The 19,942-nt window shown below is 37.1% G+C and overlaps 5 protein-coding genes and 1 pseudogene across 14 annotated transcripts; 3 read left to right on the top strand and 3 right to left on the bottom strand.

The window, feature by feature from the left end:
• Positions 1-25: 25 nt before the first annotated feature.
• LOC147488984 (uncharacterized) lies at positions 26-1,024 on the bottom strand. The gene has a single exon (XM_086574537.1). It carries the CDS (start codon positions 1,022-1,024, stop codon positions 26-28), a length of 999 nt encoding a protein of 332 aa, XP_086430663.1.
• Positions 1,025-1,791: 767 nt separating this feature from the next.
• Positions 1,792-18,419, bottom strand: LOC147488979 (uncharacterized). Of its 2 annotated transcripts, none has more exons than XM_086573333.1 (7): positions 18,147-18,419; positions 17,612-18,010; positions 17,325-17,524; positions 4,307-4,383; positions 3,092-3,193; positions 2,351-2,549; positions 1,792-2,234 (listed from the first exon to the last, which is right to left on the bottom strand). In XM_086573333.1, the coding sequence occupies exons 3-6, from the start codon at positions 17,496-17,498 to the stop codon at positions 2,450-2,452; spliced, it is 453 nt and encodes a 150-aa protein (XP_086429459.1). In that variant the 5' UTR covers positions 17,499-17,524; positions 17,612-18,010; positions 18,147-18,419; the 3' UTR covers positions 1,792-2,234; positions 2,351-2,449. The 2 variants fall into 2 exon arrangements, with proteins under 2 accessions (XP_086429459.1, XP_086429458.1); XM_086573332.1 differs by having other exon boundaries at positions 18,151-18,419.
• Positions 4,390-6,892, top strand: LOC147488983 (uncharacterized). Of its 9 annotated transcripts, XM_086573335.1 has the most exons (4): positions 4,411-4,689; positions 4,779-4,900; positions 5,835-5,895; positions 6,323-6,892. In XM_086573335.1, exons 2-4 carry the CDS (start codon positions 4,834-4,836, stop codon positions 6,540-6,542), a joined length of 348 nt encoding a protein of 115 aa, XP_086429461.1. In that variant the 5' UTR covers positions 4,411-4,689; positions 4,779-4,833; the 3' UTR covers positions 6,543-6,892. The 9 variants fall into 9 exon arrangements, 3 of the variants coding, with proteins under 3 accessions (XP_086429461.1, XP_086429460.1, XP_086429462.1); XR_015202569.1 differs by having other exon boundaries at positions 4,402-4,900; positions 5,835-5,888; positions 6,326-6,892; XR_015202564.1 differs by having other exon boundaries at positions 4,402-4,900; positions 5,835-5,888; positions 6,268-6,892.
• On the top strand, positions 7,470-8,183 carry LOC147488982 (SEC12-like protein 1 pseudogene; annotated as a pseudogene).
• Positions 10,190-11,435, top strand: LOC147488981 (protein FAR-RED IMPAIRED RESPONSE 1-like). The gene is made up of 3 exons (XM_086571027.1): positions 10,190-11,178; positions 11,264-11,334; positions 11,419-11,435. The coding sequence occupies exons 1-3, from the start codon at positions 10,211-10,213 to the stop codon at positions 11,433-11,435; spliced, it is 1,056 nt and encodes a 351-aa protein (XP_086427153.1). The 5' UTR covers positions 10,190-10,210.
• On the bottom strand, positions 12,877-15,120 carry LOC147488980 (uncharacterized). Its single transcript, XM_086572244.1, has 3 exons — positions 14,712-15,120; positions 14,316-14,496; positions 12,877-14,219 (listed from the first exon to the last, which is right to left on the bottom strand). Exons 1-3 carry the CDS (start codon positions 14,858-14,860, stop codon positions 14,193-14,195), a joined length of 357 nt encoding a protein of 118 aa, XP_086428370.1. The 5' UTR covers positions 14,861-15,120; the 3' UTR covers positions 12,877-14,192.
• Positions 18,420-19,942: the final 1,523 nt, after the last annotated feature.

Below are 19,942 nucleotides of genomic sequence, written 5' to 3'. Positions count from 1 at the left end.
CTTAATTGGAATTAAGAGGATAGAATTAAGCAAGATCACAAACATCAACATTGTGGAAAATAACACCATGCCACAATAATCCTTTTCGATTCATTTTCAATAAAGGATTCTTAAGTATCACAAACCTTGCTTCGGCATACACATAGTCATCACTCTCATCCAACTCCACGCATTTAGACAAGGCGTACAATCTAAAGCTAGTTGCTGAACTACCTAGTAAGATGGTCAGGATCTGGGTTACGACTACTACTCCCATTGACCAACCATAGTCAGAACTCCCGCCACAAATTTCCAAAGTAAAATATCTAACCGCAGGTAGTATTAATGCAAGTGAAGAAAGTACGCATAACCCCGCAACAATATATAGTTCGATGTTTCTGCATAGCACAAATTGAGGATTATAGTTAAAACCGTACAAGCAACTCAACTTCAGTCTCTGTAACATACTTCCTTGACCCTTTGTAAAGAGATCTTTATTATGATCAAGTGATAAGTCCTTTTCACAGGCCACCACCACAAAACAGATCCACAAAATTGCGAGCATTGCTAGCATAAAAGTCATGATAATGAAATGCTCTATTCTGAACAAAAAGATAATGCCAGTGAACGTTTGCATAGCAGTGTTGACATAAACAGTTAATACCAAAATGCTCAAAGCGACCATGTTTGTAAATGATTCAGAATTTGTACTGATTCCAAGAGAAGGCATGAAAAAGCCCATAGCTATGCATATGAAGACATTCCCAGTAAGCTTTGAAATCTGGTCCTCAACACTAGGCATAATTGTTGTTAAATCTACTGGGATTTTTGAAGCTATGGACAAGAGAGTCAATGTGAGTGAATTAAGTGAGAACATTCTACATGGTAACCATCGTTTTCTATGACGAAGACCAGACAGAACATCGTAAAGCATAGCCAGGAAACACACCAAAGATGCGGCTGCAATGTACAAGCCAATTATAGGCACAGGATAAGAATACCTGGAATCATCTACCACTACCTTGATGCAGCCATGCTTTCCCATCGTTCTAGGTTGGTTAGTCAGACAATCTAGCTGAGTGACTTTCAATTTATCTTGCCAGATGACTTGGTTTGATTGTTTTCTTTTAGTCAGGTCAAGCACAAGACTTGCAAATGGTCACATACACATCAGATGTCCGCATTTTTAGTGATCCTTTTAGTTAAGGACAAATGATTCGTTGTAATCTTGGTTATATTTGGTGGCATGTCACGCCGAACAAGGTAGTCACACTTAATTTTTAACATCATGCCTAGTTTTTTCAGAAATCTAATAACAAAGACAACATTCCAAATGAAAATGGCAACATCATTTTGCTGTATTTCATCATCTTATGGTCACAACTCAGTGAACTCACAACTAACCAGACCTTGGAGCTCTCGTCCTAACTGTTTTTGAGATACTGAATCCCACAGGAAACAACAACTGATTTAAAGCTACTACCAAACCTACCAACGATTCAGTTTTACAAAGGATGCCTTAGAACTCTATCATCAAACTCTTTGACAGGGCTATCATACTTCCTTTTATGAAGCACGCGGACAACAACTTTCCATACATAAAATTTCAAGTTATGAGAAAGTGAGTGCTCACAAGTCACAACTAGCAACCATAATTCCATAAACAGATCTGTACGAAAATGCAGTTTTTAGCTCTTTAACAGAGTGCCCTAATCTGTGGATCTTTCTAAAGGTTCGCAAAGAGGGATGCTAAAGGCTTAACCTGATCTAACTAATCCAAGTCCAAAAGAATATGGTTTCCCAAAAAAAACATTTTAAAAAATCCGAGTCCTATTTTCATTCATCAATGTGAACATTCAAGTGAAGCTTACAAGTATACTTGGATTTTCTTAAAACGTTGTGTATCAAACCAGACATATCATCCAAACTCAAAGTAACAACTAAAAAATATCCTTTGATCATCTGCCCTTCTCTTTTGGATTGTGTGGGAATGTGGTCTAAACGTCATTATAAGCACCGGGCACTTGGCAGTATCATTAAGTCAGACTGCAAATGCATTTCTTGACAGTATCTTACTAATCTAGATAGTATCTAATTCTAAGCACCAGGCTTCAAAATAAAACACTCCAGAAAGTTAAGCGGCTGGGAATAGGCTTTCTACAGGCTTTAATGGAGGACGGCAGAGAAGAAACACCTTTCCCGATGCCCTTTAACTTGGCTTCTGCCCAACCTTGGCCTATCCTGTATGCCTCGACCTGTCATCACATTAACAAGTCTTGTGACCAAAATCACCTTTTCTTGAAAGGGAAGATAAATTATAAAATATGAGTAAGTATATCATAGTGATAGAAGTCTTGGTGTAGATTAATACAGTATCAACCATGTTGTTGCCCTCATTCTTCCCTCCAATAGCATAAATTGTCTCTCCGATGACCGGCGGGAGGCGCCATAAAGTATCCCCTAGGTTGCTTCATTCCATCGCCTTCCAGCCATGCCATGAGCCCATCCGAGGATCAAAAACTTCAATGCTAGGAATATATGAATGTTCATTATAACCACCCAAAGCATATCTGCATTTAAAATCATCCATCAAATAGTTTTCCCCACAATGAGCCAAGACAGGATAACCAAAACACTAACACATCATAATACGGTCATGTGATTTTTGAATGAGCACATGCATTTATTTTATTTTTATATTCTATGAGATCAAGAAAGCTCACATTAGGCAAAATGAGCTAGTTATAAATACCATCCTATATTTCCCAAGATGCAGCATGAGCTAATACATAAGATTATAATGTACAAGTCTCGAAACAGATTCTGGTGGCTTGCGCTTAGGCTGTTCTCACCATGTAAATTTTCCTTCGACCTCTTTAAACTGAGGACAGGAGTATCAACTGCAAATATTCGAAATGAAACCCTAGTGGCCTAACATTTTCACTATCACCATTATAGAGTTGGCTGAGTGATGCCCAAGGACCAATATGTACAACGTTGAACCGGGATAGGGGTTGACAATAATGTATGACTGGGGACAACACTATCAGGATTTGCAATAAAGAGACATTCTCATTAGTTACTTTTAAAATAGGAAACAACATGAGCTTACAATTTTCCATGAAAAACAGTCAAGGTGTGACTCCCCCTGCACATGTTCATACTTTGAAGTTTGGACCAGGAAGCTTCCCTATGATCAAATCGTTCAGCCGATCTGCAACAGTAAAGGATTGAGTTAATTAGTAGGATGGATCTCCCATTCTCCCAAGTAATGGCGATGTTTCCGCTTGATTAATATTTAAATTTGATATATAAACAGGTGGAACTTTTTCTCCCACCATTTTCTAGTTCTACAGATTGCTTTGCTTTTTCTGCCTTGCTTGTAAATATAGCATTCTATTTAAAGGTAGCAAACTGACAATAACCTCAGAATTTTTAAGGTGGGTTTAACATAAAATCCAATTCCTCGGATGTCTAACGCCAGAAAGAGAAGGTAAAATTTTGTATGCCCTCCTATTCATTATGATATGGTAGAAAATCCATAAATTGGGGGTATAAACAGAAACAATGATAATGTTCGAATTGAAAACTGCATTAAATGAAGCACCAACTTGATGCCATGGGGTTGTGACCTACTCTCATTCACTTTCTATGTTCTATCCTTCTATGTAATGTTAGGTTTCCGCACACTGCCATGGGATCACACGCTTTATATGGCTGTCTTTCTATGTAAATTGTAATGTTAGTGTCGGATCTCACTAGTACTGATATTATCCTTATTTAATTATCCAAAGACAAGTGCGAAAAAAGGCATTGAAGGCCGGATGCACTTGGAGAAATAAACGAAGATGGGGGCGTGCAAAGCCCAAGTAAGACAACACATGCTGACACGTCCCACCATCCCTCACCTAGACTGAATGAGATAAAAAAAATACAAAGGTGATTTGTACTTGAGAGAGAGAGATGTGCACACACATGCACAAACACAGCCTCATGCTCTCATTTGCCAAATGAGTCGAGAGGAGATTTTTCGGAGGTCTATCTGTTCTAAATGAAGATACATATTTTACAAGAAGAAAAAAAAAATCAGCGCAAGCGAACATTAATCAGCTTACTAAAAGAGTTGAAAAGTTTTATAAACAATCCATTTAATAACCAGAAATGGAGCTGGTAGCAATTTTAAGATGAGCTAATTTTTTCAAGCAATGAACATGGTGGGTATCTTCCAAGGTCCCTAATAACGTCGTTGGTAGAGAAGGTCTGGAAACTTCAGTGAACTTAAAAGACATAAACTATCTAGAAGCTGGGGGAAAAGAAAGGGGCTTACTTCAAGTATGTGTTTCCATCATATCCGACCACAACATAAAGTGCACCATCAAGCTCTGCAGCAGCAGAAGAAAAATGCTGCAAAAGTGGAAGAAACATCTTATTTAGGCTGTGTTTGATAGCCCCATTTGTCATGGCAAATGCAAATAAATGGCACTATTCACTTGTTTGGCACTGTTTGATGTGTTTTTTGAGTCATGGCAAATTTTTTTTGGATTTGCCACAAATTGTCATTTGCCATGATTTTGGTGGCAAAATTTACTCTGGGGGAGCTGAAGTAAATTTTGCCACGACAATTTTGTACACAAATTTGTCATGATTTGCCACCAATCAAAAATGAAAAAGGAAAAAGCCTGATAATATTTCACTCTCTCCCCCTTTCTGGTTCGCAGTCTCTCTCTCAATAATCTCTCTTTATCTATATAAAAAAAAAATAATCTCTCTTTAATTGATATCGAACGTTGGTGTCGTAGGTGTAATCGTTCTGATCTCATTGGCGTTGTCGTTCGTAAACTATGCGGCGAAGTAATGGGAATTGTTGTAAACTTTCTGCTTACAAAATTGGGGTTTCTGGTTTCACCTTTGTTGCTATCTGGTATATTTTCTTTTACCTTACTTTTTTTCCCATGAAAAGTTAATTTTTTTTAGTTATGGGTGTTTTGAGCTATGGTGTATCCGTGTATGTTGCAGTGTTGAGATTTTTGTGCTTCTTCAAATGGAATGATAATGAAGTATTGTGAAACCACAATTAACTGTGATATATTTAAAGATTTGTTGATTAATTAGTAGTTAATGCATATTAGAGAGGATTAAAAATGCCTTAGAGGGAATGTATTGCCGCTGGTAGTGATTTATTATTGTTCAAGTCATGTTACTATAAGAGCATGTTTAATGATTGAGTTGTAAAGAATACATGTCAAACAATAGAAAGCCTAGATTTTTAATCTCTTGCGTTTGAGGGAAGAGCACAGCTGAAATATCGAGCGAAATAAGCATAAGATTTCTAGAAGAGCTTCTCCTATGCTTTCGGCTGTAAAGAACACATTACACAACGACAAACAAAAGAAACACTCTTTATTAAATCTCTTTTTGTGTTTAGGACCTTCAGACTCCATGGCTAATGGCAAGTTGCTTGAAAAGCTAAGTACAGTGTGGTTTGTTTAGATTCTCTTTAGAATTGTGAGAAATACCAAGCTTCTTTATCTGGAAGCTGATTTATTTGTATGAACTCAGCCATATATTCAAAACTGCTGACGCTCCTTTTTTCCATTTATATTATCTAATTCTTGATATATAGGCTACTCTTGACTACGCTCTTAGCTGTAGCATATTCTAGAAACTCAATGGGTAAGAAAAAACACTTGAGGCTTACCCTTTGACAATCGTATCAGGGCCCTGGGTTTTCCCAAGGCGATAAGCCTTTGCGCTTTGGCTTACTTTTTGAGGCTTACACTTGTTATTGAAGCACCTGCCTTAGGCTATAGCCTCACTATAGCCTCACTTTGTGTATGTGTGTTTGCTGCTTCCAGGTGCGTTGCCTCTGGCTGCTGCTGCTGCTTCCAGGTGCGCTGGTGGTGCAGTGGGTACTAGGTAGTGTATTGGTTAAGAGAAGTAGAATCATGAAAAAAAAAATGATACTAATTGGATACATTGCATTTGTTAAGAGAAGTAGAATCATGAAATTTATAGTAATATGAATTTTCTTTTCCTACTTTGCTGGAAACTTCCCATCACTCGCAAGCTTTTCTCAAAATTTTCGGATAATTGCATGTATTGGTAAAGATATTTCTTGTTTTATACTAGGATTTAGAGTGATGATTTTGGTGCACCTTGAATAATGGACTTGTAACGATTAGCAAGGCGATGCATTTCTGAATTTGTTTCTATAACTTTCTTAACTAGTCATTGTTTTGAGATGTTGAGATGTTGTGTTGATCTTTTTACAATTAAACTTGTGTTGAGATGTTGCAACTGGGAATTTGACTGGGCTATCCATTTGAACTGGAAAAATAACCAGTAGTTGTGGACTGGTGAGTGTGTGTAAGTGTGTGCTGTGGTGCTGTTGCTGCTGGGTGGAGTGTGTCTGGTGCTACTGCAGCTGCTGTTGTTGCTTGTTGTGCGTTGCTGTTGCTGGGTGGAGTGTGTGCTGGGTATTGTTGCCTGCTGGGTGCTGCTGCTACTGTTGTTGGGTGTTGTGCGCTGCTGTTGCTGTTGTTGTTGTTGCTGTTTCTGGGTAGAGTGTGTGCTGGGTGCTGCTGCGTGTTGTGTGCTGGGTGCTGGGTGCTGCTGCTGGGTGGAGTGTGTGCTGGGTGCTGCAGTAGTTGCAACTAGTAGATTACTACCTAACGGATCTTTAGCTCAAATGGTAGAGCACTTGGGAGATTGCATCTTCATGTATCCCAAGGTGGTGGTGGTTCAAATCCACCAAGATCCTTCATTCATTGGTCTTTTATTATGTAACAATGTTGTTAATGGATAAAATTATATGGTTGAATATGTTTTTAGTACTATTTTGCACAATAGTACATAAAAATTATTTAGTATTGTGTATGTTATCGTTGGTAGATTGTTGAGAAGTTTGCCGAGAGTGATCTTGTTTATATATATATATATATATATATATATATATATATATATATATACAGCCCCGCTCTTAAGCGGATGTACTTAAACGGACTTTATCTAAATATTGAAATTTCACGAAATAAAATCCACGGTCTTTCAAAACCCAAAATCTCTCTCTCGATCTCTCTCTCTCTTATTCTCTATCCCATCTCTTTCGTTAGAACATTCCTCTCTCCCTCCTAGCACTCTCTTTCTCTTTATATCTCCTGTTTTTCTGTTTATCTCCTTCTCATCTTATAGCAAGTCCTAAACAAAAAAAAAGAGAAGCACAACACAAGTTTTATCGCCAGATTGTGATAGGAGAGTCGCAATTTTTATTTTTATTTACCGCAGGTAACATTACATATGTGATCATTTACTAAATTGTATGTGCTCGTTGTCATTTCCTTAACTATTATGTTTATTATAAGTTATGTCATCTCTTCGTGCAACATCACTAATAAATCATCACAACAGCGATAGTTTGTACATGAAGGCCAAAACAATAATAAAGCACTTAGCATAAAATATATTGGTGGGATGCCGGTGTAGGTGTTTGAATGACCATTGGTGGGGAGGATGGGCATCTCAGAATATTTGAATGGCCAAACTGCGTATTCTTCTTGGCGTACTTAAAGAACACAAATCTGTCGGAGACATTGATTTTAGCCTAGACACGAGTTCTTAGCCGACCTCTCTCGACGGTTCTACACGCAGTATGGAAGATAGATGATGGTGTTCCATTGACATCTTTGACTTTCATAACTCAGATGAGAAGATTGAATGTTGTCGTTTCTTAAAGGATGGGAGCAAGCCATTCCTATTTTGCACCGTTCAAAAGGGTGACAAAGTAGTAAGTGCAGTTTGGGATATCAATACTTGGAACAGAATTGGGCACAAGAGGCTACTTAGAAAGCCTGCCGCTATCCTATCCATCAGCTGGGACGGGAAATATCTTGCATTGGGTAGCAAAGATGGTGATTTATTTGTTGTTGAAGTAAAGAAGATGGAAATCTCCCATTGTAGTAAGAGGCTTCACCCTCGGTATTTTTGCATATCATCACTTGAATTTTGTCCCTAGTGAAAGACTAATGCTTTCCACTTCTAGTCAATGGGGAGGCATGGTGACCAAATTAAGTGTACCCTTGACCGGAAAGAGTGGCAGATTTATATGGTCTTTGTTGGGACTCTTTCTGGCGTCGGCTATCTTGTTTTATATTTTCTTCGAATTTAGACTCATTTTGAAATTTCCCTCTTGGACATCAATCTACTAGACCCAAGTTTGAAGTTGTTTTTGTTGATCTCCATTCGGAGGATCGAATGTTTGGGGGCCTTTGGACCTTTAGATATCGACATTAAACAAAGATTGAAACTATTGCCGCTGATCCCCGGTTTTTGAGTGGATCGAATTATCGCGTGGGTCGGTGGGTGGTTAGATTTTTAGATTTGTAACATTTACACAAGTTCTGGGGCTAATGTTTGATTTTAGGATCGAACTTGGATGTGAGATGCGAGTTATGGTATAAAAAGATATCTTCTTTGCATGGAGGAAAAAAAAAAAGTGTAGGTGTTTGGCGTCCATGTCATATGGCTACCACATGAGCAAATGTCCGGATCGCATCATTACCCTGGATCGGGGAAGAGCTCGTCTTTGTGATAGGTCCTTGAAACGAGTGTGGTGCTGTCTTGGTGCTTCTTACATGATATTCAATTTTCTGGATAAAAACTATATCATTTTGTATTAGCTTTACATATTGGTCCTCTCATTTTCGGTCATGTAATTATTCTATTCCTACATTGTTTTATGCATTGCTTGTCGATGTCGACAATTTTTTTTATAATTTCAATTGTTCTGTTATTCCGCTTATTCAAACTTGGGTTTGTTATATATTTTTTTTCTAGGCTATATTGAGATGGAAAATGAGGATTTCGAAATTGAGAGTGGGAGTGTATGTGGGAAACCCAATCACATTTACAATCCCCAAGTATCATATGATACCAAACCTAGAAAAGAACAGGAGTTTGAATCACTTGATGATGTCTACAGTTTCTACAATAATTATGCCAAAGCCGCTGGATTCAGTGTTCGTAGTTGGTCTGAAAGGAAGAAAGATGGTGAATGTGTAAGAAAGGAATATGTGTGTTACAAGCAAGGAAAAAGTTCAGAAATAGCGGACGTTGATACAAAAAGGCGTCGGGGCAATGTAAAAGAAGATTGTAAAGCAAAAGTTGCTGTGACGAAGTCAAACTCTGGTACATTTGTTGTTACTGTATTTGTTGAAGGGCATTCTCACCCGTTGTCGACCCTTGAAGAGTACATCTTCTAAGATCTCACCGTGGTGTTTCGGTGCCCAAAATGTTTAACACAACAACTTGGCATGGTAAACATACCACAACATCAATGATTCAGTCTTCTTGGAGTTCGGTCGGGGGAGGGATAGAAAATATTGGTTTCACGACGAAAGATTTAAATAACCAAGAAAGGGACAAGCGTAATAAGATGAAAGGCCATGATGGAGATATGTTTTATGAGTTTTAGAATTGGAACAAGGGAGGAATCCTTCTTTCATTTTTAAAATTGAGACAAACGATGAAGCAGAGAATTACACGTTGTTTTTGGCTGATGCAACCTCGAGGCGAGCATACAAATTTTATGGAGATGTGGTTATCTTTGATACTACCTACAACACTAATCGATATGGCTTGATTCTTGCACGCTGTTTGGGGTTAATAATCATGGTCGACAGATTGTTTTGCTTGTTCATTTTATGTGATGAGACCACGAGAATCATTTATTTGGTTGTTCAACCAATTTTTAGAAGCTATGCCGAGGCAATCCCCAAAGATGATTATTACAGATCAAGATCCAAAGAATGACAAAAGCCATTTCTCAAACTCTTCCAACCACTTTTCACGGGTTTTTATTTATTTATTTATTTTTATAATTAATTTGCAGATGTTTTTTTTTTTATTTGTTTTACATGCTAAAGTTTTGGGTACTCTGTCAGCGAAGTATTGCGGTTGGCACATCTCGATGAAATTTTCGATGAAAATAGATTCATTATATATAGTAAGTACTACACTGAGTTTTCAAACTGCATTTGGGGATCTGAGATGAAAGATGAGTTTGACTTGAAGTGGAATGGTATTCTTCAGAAGAGTGGTTTACATGAGAACAAGTGGTTGGAGTCGATGTAATGAAATCCGATCACAATGGGTGCCCGCACATGTGAATCACATCTTCTCTGCAGGTATGTCAAGTAGTCAACAATGAGCGGAAAGCGCTCATTCATTTTTCAAAATGTATGTTTCAAAAGAAAATTCTTTGGTAGATTTTATGGTTCAGTTTGGTAGGGGACTTGTGCGCCAACGTCATGAAGAATTAATGGCAGATAACAAAGATATGATTGAGAAACCAAAAATGAAAATGCCCCATAGCTTTTTGGTACACATGGTTGATGTTTATACACATGAGTTATTCTTTAAATTTCAAGATGAGTTATGGGAGAGCTTGAATTATAGATTTGTACTTGTTAGTGAGAATGAGAAGTGTTGCGTTTATAAGGTTCATAGAAAAATGGCGGCCGAAAAGTCTAGAGTGCGGGAAATTTCTTATCAAAAAGATTTAGATTTTGCTTCATGCACTTGTAAAAAGTTTGAGAGCTTAGGGGTCCCTTGTAGGCATATTTTAGCTTATTTGAATAAGATGCATGATTTTGATAAGTTGCCGAATCAATACATTTTGAAGAGATGGTGTAAAACTGCAAAGTCAGGGGCAGTCATTGATGATGGTGGAATGGAGGTTCAAGATGATAAATTATACATCATGAAGCGGAATGAATTGATTCAAATGTCAACACTTGTAGTTGATAAATCCCTCGAAAGTGAAGAAGCAACTAAAGTGTTTACAGATGCTTTAAGTGGTGCACTTGAAAAAATTAATAAGTTGGTTGGTTGTGATACAAGTGTAGCAACACCACATGAGAAAAGTAGTCAAGCGTTTGGTTGTGATACAAGTGTAGGAGTTTCTGGAGCAAAGAGTTCTAATTTGGCAATTAATTATCATGAACCGAGTCAAGCAAGACCAAAAGGATGTGGAAAAAGACTTAAAGGAGATAAAGAGAAAGCACTCAAAAAGGCACAAAAATATAAAAGGAGACGGTGCAATGGATGTAATATGGTTGGAGTGTCACACGATAAAAGGAATTGTCCGGAGCTTAAAAAGAAGGGTAAAGAAGAGCTAAACAATGAAGAAGAGCTAAACAATGGGTAAGAAATGCAAAATTTTACTTTCTTTCTTTTTATTCCTATTAGAGTATTCACAAATTCTTTTCTTATGTTAATTGACTTGCAGTGAAAAAACTTGCTTGTACGACAAGGACGCAACTTACTCTACCACAGATGATGATTCTTATTCATCTTCGGGTAAATATACATTTTTAATTATTTTTTTATATGTATGCTTATTGTATTTTCATAGCTTTGAATATTCATATGTTTTTGCTGTAGGAATGTCACTTGATTAAAAAAGTTGCACATAATTAGATTTTGAAGGTCGCATTGCAAAAGGTTCTTGCCATTTCACGGGTACTTTAGGTTTGGATTATATGGAGGGTGTATGTCGTCGAGAACAGATGTGGAATTGTGGAATAGGGAGGATCATAAGAGATCCCGATGGAGAGTAGTGTTAGCTTACACTAGAGCTAGTGGTCCAAGGTGCATCATATATCGGGAACTTCGGTCTGAGGGTGTCGGTTACAACCACTGAAGGTGGAAGTGGCGTTGGATTCTATGAGGGCTGTTAACATCTTGAAGAAACAAGAAAGGGAATTATAGGATTTTGATTTGCTCATGCGTTACATATTGCTGTTAACATTTTTTTATTTTTTGTAATCCAATGTATTTACTGCAAACATTTCAACCATTTTATACTTGTATAGTTGCAGCGCCATTTTGGGTATTTGGAACGTCTTAATTATTCAATCGATCCCTATGGAGACGCCTGTGTTTCCAGCAGCGCAAGGTCAATTTTTCTCAATCGCCTGATGACATACTCGTATTACGTACTTAAATGTGTACAAAGACAATTTGGAAAGCTGTCATGATCATGGTTAAGTAGTCTCATAGGCGACAAAGTTGTATTACAATTTTGTCACAACAACTACGCAAGACCGAGTATCATACCTGTCCATTTTTGTTATCATCCTTTCCTTCCACACTGTGTTTCTCATAAAAATATCATGTGGTTTGACATACAAGTTGCAAACTGTTATCTGGTGAAAGAAAAGTGTGAATGAAATGATGGTTTTAATTGACAACAAGAATCTTAACATACTGACGAACTCCCCAATTCAACCCAAACCAAACCAATTTGCGTACATGAAATTCTGTAGAGAAATAATAATAGAAGAATACCCTTTGATTCCTGGGGCATAACCATGTTTAAGAGGAAAAGGTAGAAAAAGAAAAAGGAAACTAAACCAAAAATAAAACAAACAATTTTCCAGGACTAAGGAAGTTAAGTTGTCCTTCATCCATTTGCTACCGGTGCATCATTAGAAGCACTTCCTATGAACAATTGATGGCCCAGATTCATCATACTCGGCTTTTTGCAATCCACATCTGCAAGAAATTCAACATTTACTAGTAAAACACCGTCCACCAAGAGAGGCGTGATGTAAAATGAAAGAGGCGATTACTCTTTGGAAAGTGCCGAGATGCCAAAATAGAACCTCCAATCCACACTGTACTTCCTCTCGGGAGGAGCCACAACCTTGATCTTCATCTTTGCTTGGAGCAACGCCAATCCAAGCACACTCGAGCTTTTCCTGTTAGACCATCAGTAACTGTTACTTCAATCGTTTCCTTCTGAACTTCAGATCGATAACTAAGACATTACACCGCTAAACCATAGACATAACATAGAGAATGACACAAGCAATCGATTTAGTTGCTTACGGTTGTCCGACCACCGGCATAAAGAGAAACAACAGCCTGGATAGCAACATACATGGCAAGAGCATTGAAAGTCTCAAACATGATTTGGGTCATCTTTCCACTAATAATGTTTGATTATCAATCAAAACAAATTACAGGAACCCCACCTCCATGCAGCATTCAACCATATTCTGGCTGAAATGCCGGTATAGTCTAGCACATGTCCAACTATCACATATGTTGCTAGTTGACACTCTTATGAAAGTCCCAATTCACCCTCAACCTTCTGATAAGTGACTCAACATTATACTTCTATAATCACTAATCCAGATTACCAGGAAAAAGAAAAAAAGCTTGATCCCACATTCCCACTTCTCTAAATATGCTATTCTAGATGATCATAGCCATACAATATTGAATATTTGGAGATTAACAAAAGCTCAAATAATGTTTAAAGTGTAAGTGGGCAATATATTTTAATGTCCCATATTTAAAAATGAGGTAAACTTAACAATCTTAGGCTCTAAGCTCGGTGAAATCCAATAGATTTTCACGATCCACAAATGCTAGTACAGTTAGAAGAAAATCAAGGGACAACAGCACATGATCATTTTTGTTTTCTTTATAGTGGATGGGGATTAATGTAAACTGATGTCATTACAATTATATTTGTCTTCCCTCCACCAATCTCTCACTCAGACCCATAAGCTAGCTAAGCTTCCTCCTAGATTTGAGAGAGTGAGAGATGGCAGTTCTTGGGATCACAAAGTGCCAACTGTTTTATGCAATCAAGTTACTAGTCTTGCTTCAAATCAAAGTCATTTCCTACCAATACAAAGTTGGAGATTTAGATGCTTGGGGCATTCCCACTTCAGCCAATAAAAATGTCTACACTATTTGGCCCAAGAAACATAACTTCCAGCTTGGAGATTCACCATGTAAGTTCTCACTCTTTAGCTACTCCTAAGAGAATCAGCAAATACTAAGGGACAAAGATACCACATTGAGTTCACACAAACAACCAGAGCACTGAGACTATCTTCTGAACTACGGATTGCCAGACATTGTAATAAATTTGACGAGTGTATTAATCGGGGATAAAAAAAATGATAGGCAAATACGACCTAATTGAAATTGATCAATGAGAATGATGTGTTTCCATTCACCCAAGGAAGCAGACCCTTTGAAAAACACGATCTCTTGCCGACTCACAACTGGTTCTGGAATCATATTCAGAAGCAATATTACACAGCAATAAAGCAAAAAGCATACCTTCAAATTGTTGAAATGATTGATATTAATCTTGATGATGCTACTTCTGTGAATTTACTCCTATCAACCATCAGTTATGCTGACAACAAATTTGAAGGTTTCTGCAAAGTAAGAAATGCACTAGAAATAGTTAAGAAATCAATACTTAAGGATAGGATCAGCAACACCAAGTTTCCGCCAAAGGTAAGTGGTTTCACATTGGAAAGTGCCGGAGATTGTTTGGTCAAAATCGATTTCCCACTCTTAGTGCCATGTGATTTGATTGTCAGGTGTTCGGAAACTGCTAATTGTGCAATAATTCTTGCAAGCGGATCTCCAATTTCTGCAAACGGCTGATACACACTGGCAATCGATGAAATCAAGGTGCCATAGAATGTCCTGTTGGAGTAATGAGAAGGCTTACTTCATGGAAAAAGTTGTACCGTTTCGTATATGCATAATTGACACTAAAATACACAAGATCAGTTGAACTAGCAAAATATTTCAAAAGCAACTGCAGGCTCAAGTTCAGGGGAGCAATAACCAACTTAAGCCTCCAATGGTTCCAGACGGTAAAAGAAGACAGAAAATCATAACTAGTGATTGATACATACACTTCAGAAAAGGCGGGAGAGAATTTTGGGAGTGCTCTTGGGAAACCACCTATCATGTTGTTTTCAGGCGAAGAATCATAGAAAGGAAACGGATTTGGTGGCTTCTGAAGTTGTATTTCACCCTGGAGCATCTTCACCACACTGCTCATGTCAGGTCTATTTTGGTGCTTTAGTTGAGTACACCATAACGCAACTTTACATAATTTCTCTACATTTGCTTTATCTTTTTCGCCGATACTACATTCCTATAATAATTTGGTTTTTTTTTGGGTAAAACCACTATATATCCTTTGCTTCTTTTACGATTGTAGGTTTCAGTTGGAGTGAAGATGGAAGAAGAGAAGTTAGTTTATGTGGAAAGAGATGGGATAGAGAATAAGAGAGAGAGAGATCGAGAGAGAGATTTTGGGTTTTGAAAGACCGTGGATTTTATTTCGTGAAATTTCAATATTTAGATAAAGTCCGTTTAAGTACATCCGCTTAAGAGCGGGGCTACTGTTGCTGGGTGTTGTGCGGGGCTACTGTTGCTGGGTGTTGTCCGCTTGAAAGACCGTGGATTTATAGAATTTCAATATATATTGTGGTATATATATTTATTTATTTATTTTTATTTTTATTTTTATTTTTATTTTTATTTTTTTCTTTTCTTTTTCTTATATTTCATTGAGTTTGAAAACAAAAAAAAAACTAAAAGTTGAAATACTACTTGCCGTGGGAAAAAACCATGCAAATAAAACCATATACAAATAAAATAAATTTACAAATAAGAGAAGCTATCATTTTTAAATCTTAAATATTTTAAAAACACGAAAAAAATGAAATATTTGCCGCGGCAAATTTGGACAATCAAACAGCTGTAAATAGTTGCAAATCAGGACAAATGATATTTACCACAATATCATCAAACAGTGGTAATTTAAATTTGCCACAAGTTATTTGTAATTGTCACATTACAAATTTGCTAGTGGCAAATAGTGACAAAATTTGCCTTTGCCACAGCTCCAATCAAACATAGCTTTATATTCATGGTCAAACAAGAATTGAAGCATAACTACACAGGATTGTGTCTACACAAGCTATGCATAACTCTTGGAAAATAAGAAATTGAAAAAAAAAAAATCTTGTATGTTATAAATAAAACAATTCAGCATATAATTGTAGTAGTGAAAACTCGAAGTGATAATTCCCAAGGGACAGAAACTATTAAAGAAAGAAAGGGGTGCATCTTTTGGCATTTTCGTTCAAGTAAATGTAAATGTAAATGTTCCATGAGATTGCCAGAGGCCCACTGGTCAAGAATTGGGTTCAAGCACACTCTCACCTAGGTATTCCCACAAATAATTAGTCTTCAGACAAATCAAAGAGCAAGTGGTATAAAAAAAAATTCCTCTAATCAAATGATTGGAGTGTATATATATATATCTATGTGTCGAAGCAATAATACATACGAATTTCAAGAATAGCAAGTTCTATAAATTCTTGATGCGTGTTATACACACAGGAAGAATAAAAATACTCATAGTTGTACACTGATACATTGAAAAGAAAAAATTAGTGTCTTCAAATGTTCAAGACAGGTCGAAAATATAAATCGCTTTAGATGTCTGGAATGCAACATATGTATGAAACATGAAAAGACAAAGATTAACAGTCATGATCATAAAACATAAGAAAAGTCAGAGTTGTTAAGTGTATATCTTTCTCATATGATATTTTGTCAACATGTTTCCCCTTGTACAAGGTAGTCATGTGTTATTTAACTCGTAAACACAATAGAACATAAACGAAAAGGAGGCCTCTAAGAAAAGACTACAAACCAACCCGAAACTGAAGCTCCCCTGTTACTTAAGAATCCCACTCATGGATGAAACCCTTGGGATAGAAGTGAATAAGGTGCTTCTTTGCATTATATAATAAGGTGCATCTACTTCTTTATGAAACATATAATTTTCTAGATTTCGAACCTTTAGGCAATAGCAGAAGTCCCTTTACATGGCAAAGAAAGGGTATGGAAAAAATGTTTATGATAACAAAAGTTATTGCACCAACACCTATAAGATCACATAATTTTGGCACAAAAAGCTAATTTTGACTCTAATTGGCAAAATGGAGTGGGACAAACACGAGTCCTGTCAAATCTAAAACATACAAACAAATTAGGTACTTATTTGCTTTCACTTTTAATGTATTGTTTGTGTGTATGTGTATGTGTGCAACTGTGTTTCTTCTTCTACCATTTGCATTGCAGGGCAAGGGTTATGGTTTGAGAAAATTGAGCTTTAATTAGCTCTCCGTTCATTCACAAGGGTCCAACAGATGTATGAAGAACATAGCTTGGTCTTCCGAGCAAGACTTGCTAACTTATAGCACACTATACATGTATTTCACATACATATTTTGATCCTCAGACAAGACATGTTACCAGGGTACACTATTGAAGTATTGAGTAGCCTAAAAATATGTTAACGTGTGGGTACAGCATGCTTAGCCGTCTTGGCTGTTGTGTGGGGCAACCACCCTACCTAGATCATTGTACAAAAGAAAAAAAACGTACTTCATCATATTCCAATACAATAATCAGTCACGTTCAACAAAAATAGTAGATAAATATACCTGTTGTAGCATCGATTGGGAAGGAGTCCGCTTTTCAGAAGTTGGGTCAAACATTTCAACCTCCTTAAAACACTCTATGCCATTTCCACCACCGATTGCATATATCCTATTACCCAAAGAAGCACTTGCTAGACATCCTTTTTTCTCACGTAATTTAGGACACGAGAACCACATGTTACTCAACAGATCATAGCATTCAACTTCAAAAACATAAAACATAAGTGTCACTTCCTTGCAAAGCAGGAAAACAGAGAATGTGGGAGCTGGAAAAAGAGCAAAAGTAGTACCTGTATCATCAATGTCCAATTCACACAGTAGCAAAAGAAGTACACGTCTAGGATACTAGAGCAAATGATTGTTAGGTAAGAAAAATATGTCAAGAATGTAACCTATAAGCAATCCACTCATTTTTCCATAGACAATAAAGTTTTTCAAAGTTCGATAATACTGTAAAGGTTAGCAATAATTGGAGTTACAGCATAAGGACCAATAGTGTATCCAATTTCAGATGCTGCGAACTCAACTACCAATTAGGGAACTGAAAAAAAAACACAAAGCTATACAGCTATACTTTTAACAGTAAGAAAGTTTATAAAGATATTTAATATGTTTGAGCAGAAGTACCAGGTCCTTCTGTTATGGTGGTTCAGAGAAAAAGCCTTTACCCCTGCCAGTTCTTGCTTCAACTACAGACAACATTTGATAACCAAAAAGTTGGTTAGCCAGCTAAAGAGTGAGTATTGAAGTAGAAGAAGAAATATTAAATAAAATAAAAATGATACAGGAAGTCAGGAAACAAAGAGCATCAAGAGAGTTTCATACTTACTCAGATTGCGAAGGTGTTGTAGGAGAATGTTTATCCGAAAACATCTATGCTTTCCTCTGAATTTGATTTTTCCCTTTCAAAAGCCAATTGTTTAAGCTTAGTGAAAATGTGTTCCTCTTCATCTTCAGTAGCTTCTCTATCTAATTGTATTGTTGACGTCATCCTGAAGTCCCTTCATCTTCATCCCAACAAGACGGAGTAGATGAGCTTTCTTCCTCCCAACTAGCCTCAGAAACACTATACTTTTTATCATCCGCCTCACAAGTCTGTTTTTTCAAATATATATATATGAGGGCTTTTTTGGCCAATGGGCCATGAAAGTTTGAGGCCTTTTTTACACCCATACGTTGCATTGCTTGGCTATAAAGTTTGCTTACACCCAACGGGAATTTTCTCTCTTCTCCACCTCTGATTCAAGTAATCAGTAAAACCCCCTTTCACCCACTATCACCCCTCACAAACCAATAATTCGCCATGAGTACATCACCTACTTCTGACCCAAACCCTCAACCACCACCTTCACCTTCACCTCAACCACTAAAATACCCAAGAAAACGAGGAAGAACACTTAATTTCAGGTTATGATAAGAGGATTACGATCATGCAAGAAATTGATACAATAGCAAGAAACAAGAAACAAAGAAGAAAGGAAAACAAAGATGAGGAGGATGAATTTAAAAGGAATGCCAAGAATGGCAATGCATCATATCCGAGGGCAGCCTACCTTGAGAACTTACCTTGTGATATACTTGAAGAATTTTCGGTTTTACTGTCTCACAAAGAGTTGGCGAGGTTCAGATCCATTTCAAGAAGTTGCCTCCAAATGGTAGACAGCCTCTCTTTTCGCACCAGACACTTGATGTCCTGCAGAGAGTTGTGTGTAATTGTTGAGGGTTCAGTAAAAAACAGATTTGGATTATATCTCGTCTCATATGGCACCCTAATGGAGACCTTACATCACCCTGGAAGCAGTGAGCTCAAGGTCTATGGAATGGTGGAGGAGAAGTTACTCCTCGCAAACAAGAACACTGACGCAATTCAACTATGCGACATGATTACTGGGGACGTAACTGCTACAGGGTGTACCAAGGGGCCTTGGTATTCCCTGTGATCGAAAGGGTAGTACAAAAGTGCTAAGGGTATTTAAGCAACCAAGATCCCGATATTTTCGCTATGAGATCTTAGATCTTGTAACTGGTGAATGGGGATCTCCAGTTTTGGTCAAGCATGAATTTCTGGTTCGAGAGGCACTGGTATTCAATAGCCTTGTGTACAGTGGCGGCCCTGAGGCAAAGTGAACCCAATCAGTTGCTTTGGGCCACCAAACTAAAACAAAAAATAGGGGCTACACTATTATCGGCACAAAACAATAAACTTTCCAATAAAGAGTTTTAGTTGCCACTTATTTATGACAAAAAAAAATAAACCAACCATATTTAAGAAAAAAATAAACACACGATTTCAATTAATCCCTCAATACTTGAGAACCCAACTTCTTATATTAAACTCTTTGACATTACTTACCCCACTCGTTACAAACAATAAAAAAAAAAAACAGAAAACATTAAACCAACTCACAATTAAAAAACCCAAACTTTTATCTATATTTAAAAAAACAAATAAAACTTTTATGTCAAATAACAAAATCATTTCACTCGCTCTCTCTTGGATTATATTGAATAACACAAGTTTAAAAAAAATGATAACATTAACGCATATAGGGCCACATTCTATTGTCTAGTTTTAGGCCACCAAGATGTCAGGGTCGGCACTGCTTGTGTATTTTATAGTT

Source organism: Coptis chinensis, chromosome 7 (genome assembly GCF_015680905.1).
Source record: "Coptis chinensis isolate HL-2020 chromosome 7, ASM1568090v1, whole genome shotgun sequence".
NCBI lineage: Eukaryota > Viridiplantae > Streptophyta > Magnoliopsida > Ranunculales > Ranunculaceae > Coptis > Coptis chinensis.
The sequence above is the reverse complement of the archived record's forward strand: the minus strand, read 5'-3'. Positions and strand labels throughout refer to the sequence as shown.

Excerpts from the sequence above, each read along its gene's own strand:
- LOC147488984 (XM_086574537.1), bottom strand. The coding sequence starts at position 1,024 with ATGGGAAAGCATGGCTGCATCAAGGTAGTGGTAGATGATTCCAGGTAT.
- LOC147488983 (XM_086573335.1), top strand. The coding sequence starts at position 4,834 with ATGGGAATTGTTGTAAACTTTCTGCTTACAAAATTGGGGTTTCTGGTT. Across the intron at positions 4,901-5,834 it reads TTCACCTTTGTTGCTATCTG|GTGCGTTGCCTCTGGCTGCT; the intron begins GTATATTTTCTT and ends TGCTGCTTCCAG. Across the intron at positions 5,896-6,322 it reads GGTGGTGCAGTGGGTACTAG|TAGTTGTGGACTGGTGAGTG; the intron begins GTAGTGTATTGG and ends AAAAATAACCAG.
- LOC147488981 (XM_086571027.1), top strand. The coding sequence starts at position 10,211 with ATGTATGTTTCAAAAGAAAATTCTTTGGTAGATTTTATGGTTCAGTTT. Across the intron at positions 11,179-11,263 it reads GAAGAAGAGCTAAACAATGG|TGAAAAAACTTGCTTGTACG; the intron begins GTAAGAAATGCA and ends ATTGACTTGCAG.
- LOC147488980 (XM_086572244.1), bottom strand. The coding sequence starts at position 14,860 with ATGAGCAGTGTGGTGAAGATGCTCCAGGGTGAAATACAACTTCAGAAG. Across the intron at positions 14,497-14,711 it reads TCTCCCGCCTTTTCTGAAGT|GACATTCTATGGCACCTTGA; the intron begins GTATGTATCAAT and ends TTACTCCAACAG. Across the intron at positions 14,220-14,315 it reads AATCTCCGGCACTTTCCAAT|AAACCTTCAAATTTGTTGTC; the intron begins GTGAAACCACTT and ends CTTACTTTGCAG.
- LOC147488979 (XM_086573333.1), bottom strand. The coding sequence starts at position 17,498 with ATGTGGTTCTCGTGTCCTAAATTACGTGAGAAAAAAGGATGTCTAGCA. Across the intron at positions 4,384-17,324 it reads CCCAATCGATGCTACAACAG|CATTTTTCTTCTGCTGCTGC; the intron begins GTATATTTATCT and ends CCACTTTTGCAG. Across the intron at positions 2,550-3,091 it reads ACTGTTTTTCATGGAAAATT|ATATGCTTTGGGTGGTTATA; the intron begins GTAAGCTCATGT and ends TTTTAAATGCAG.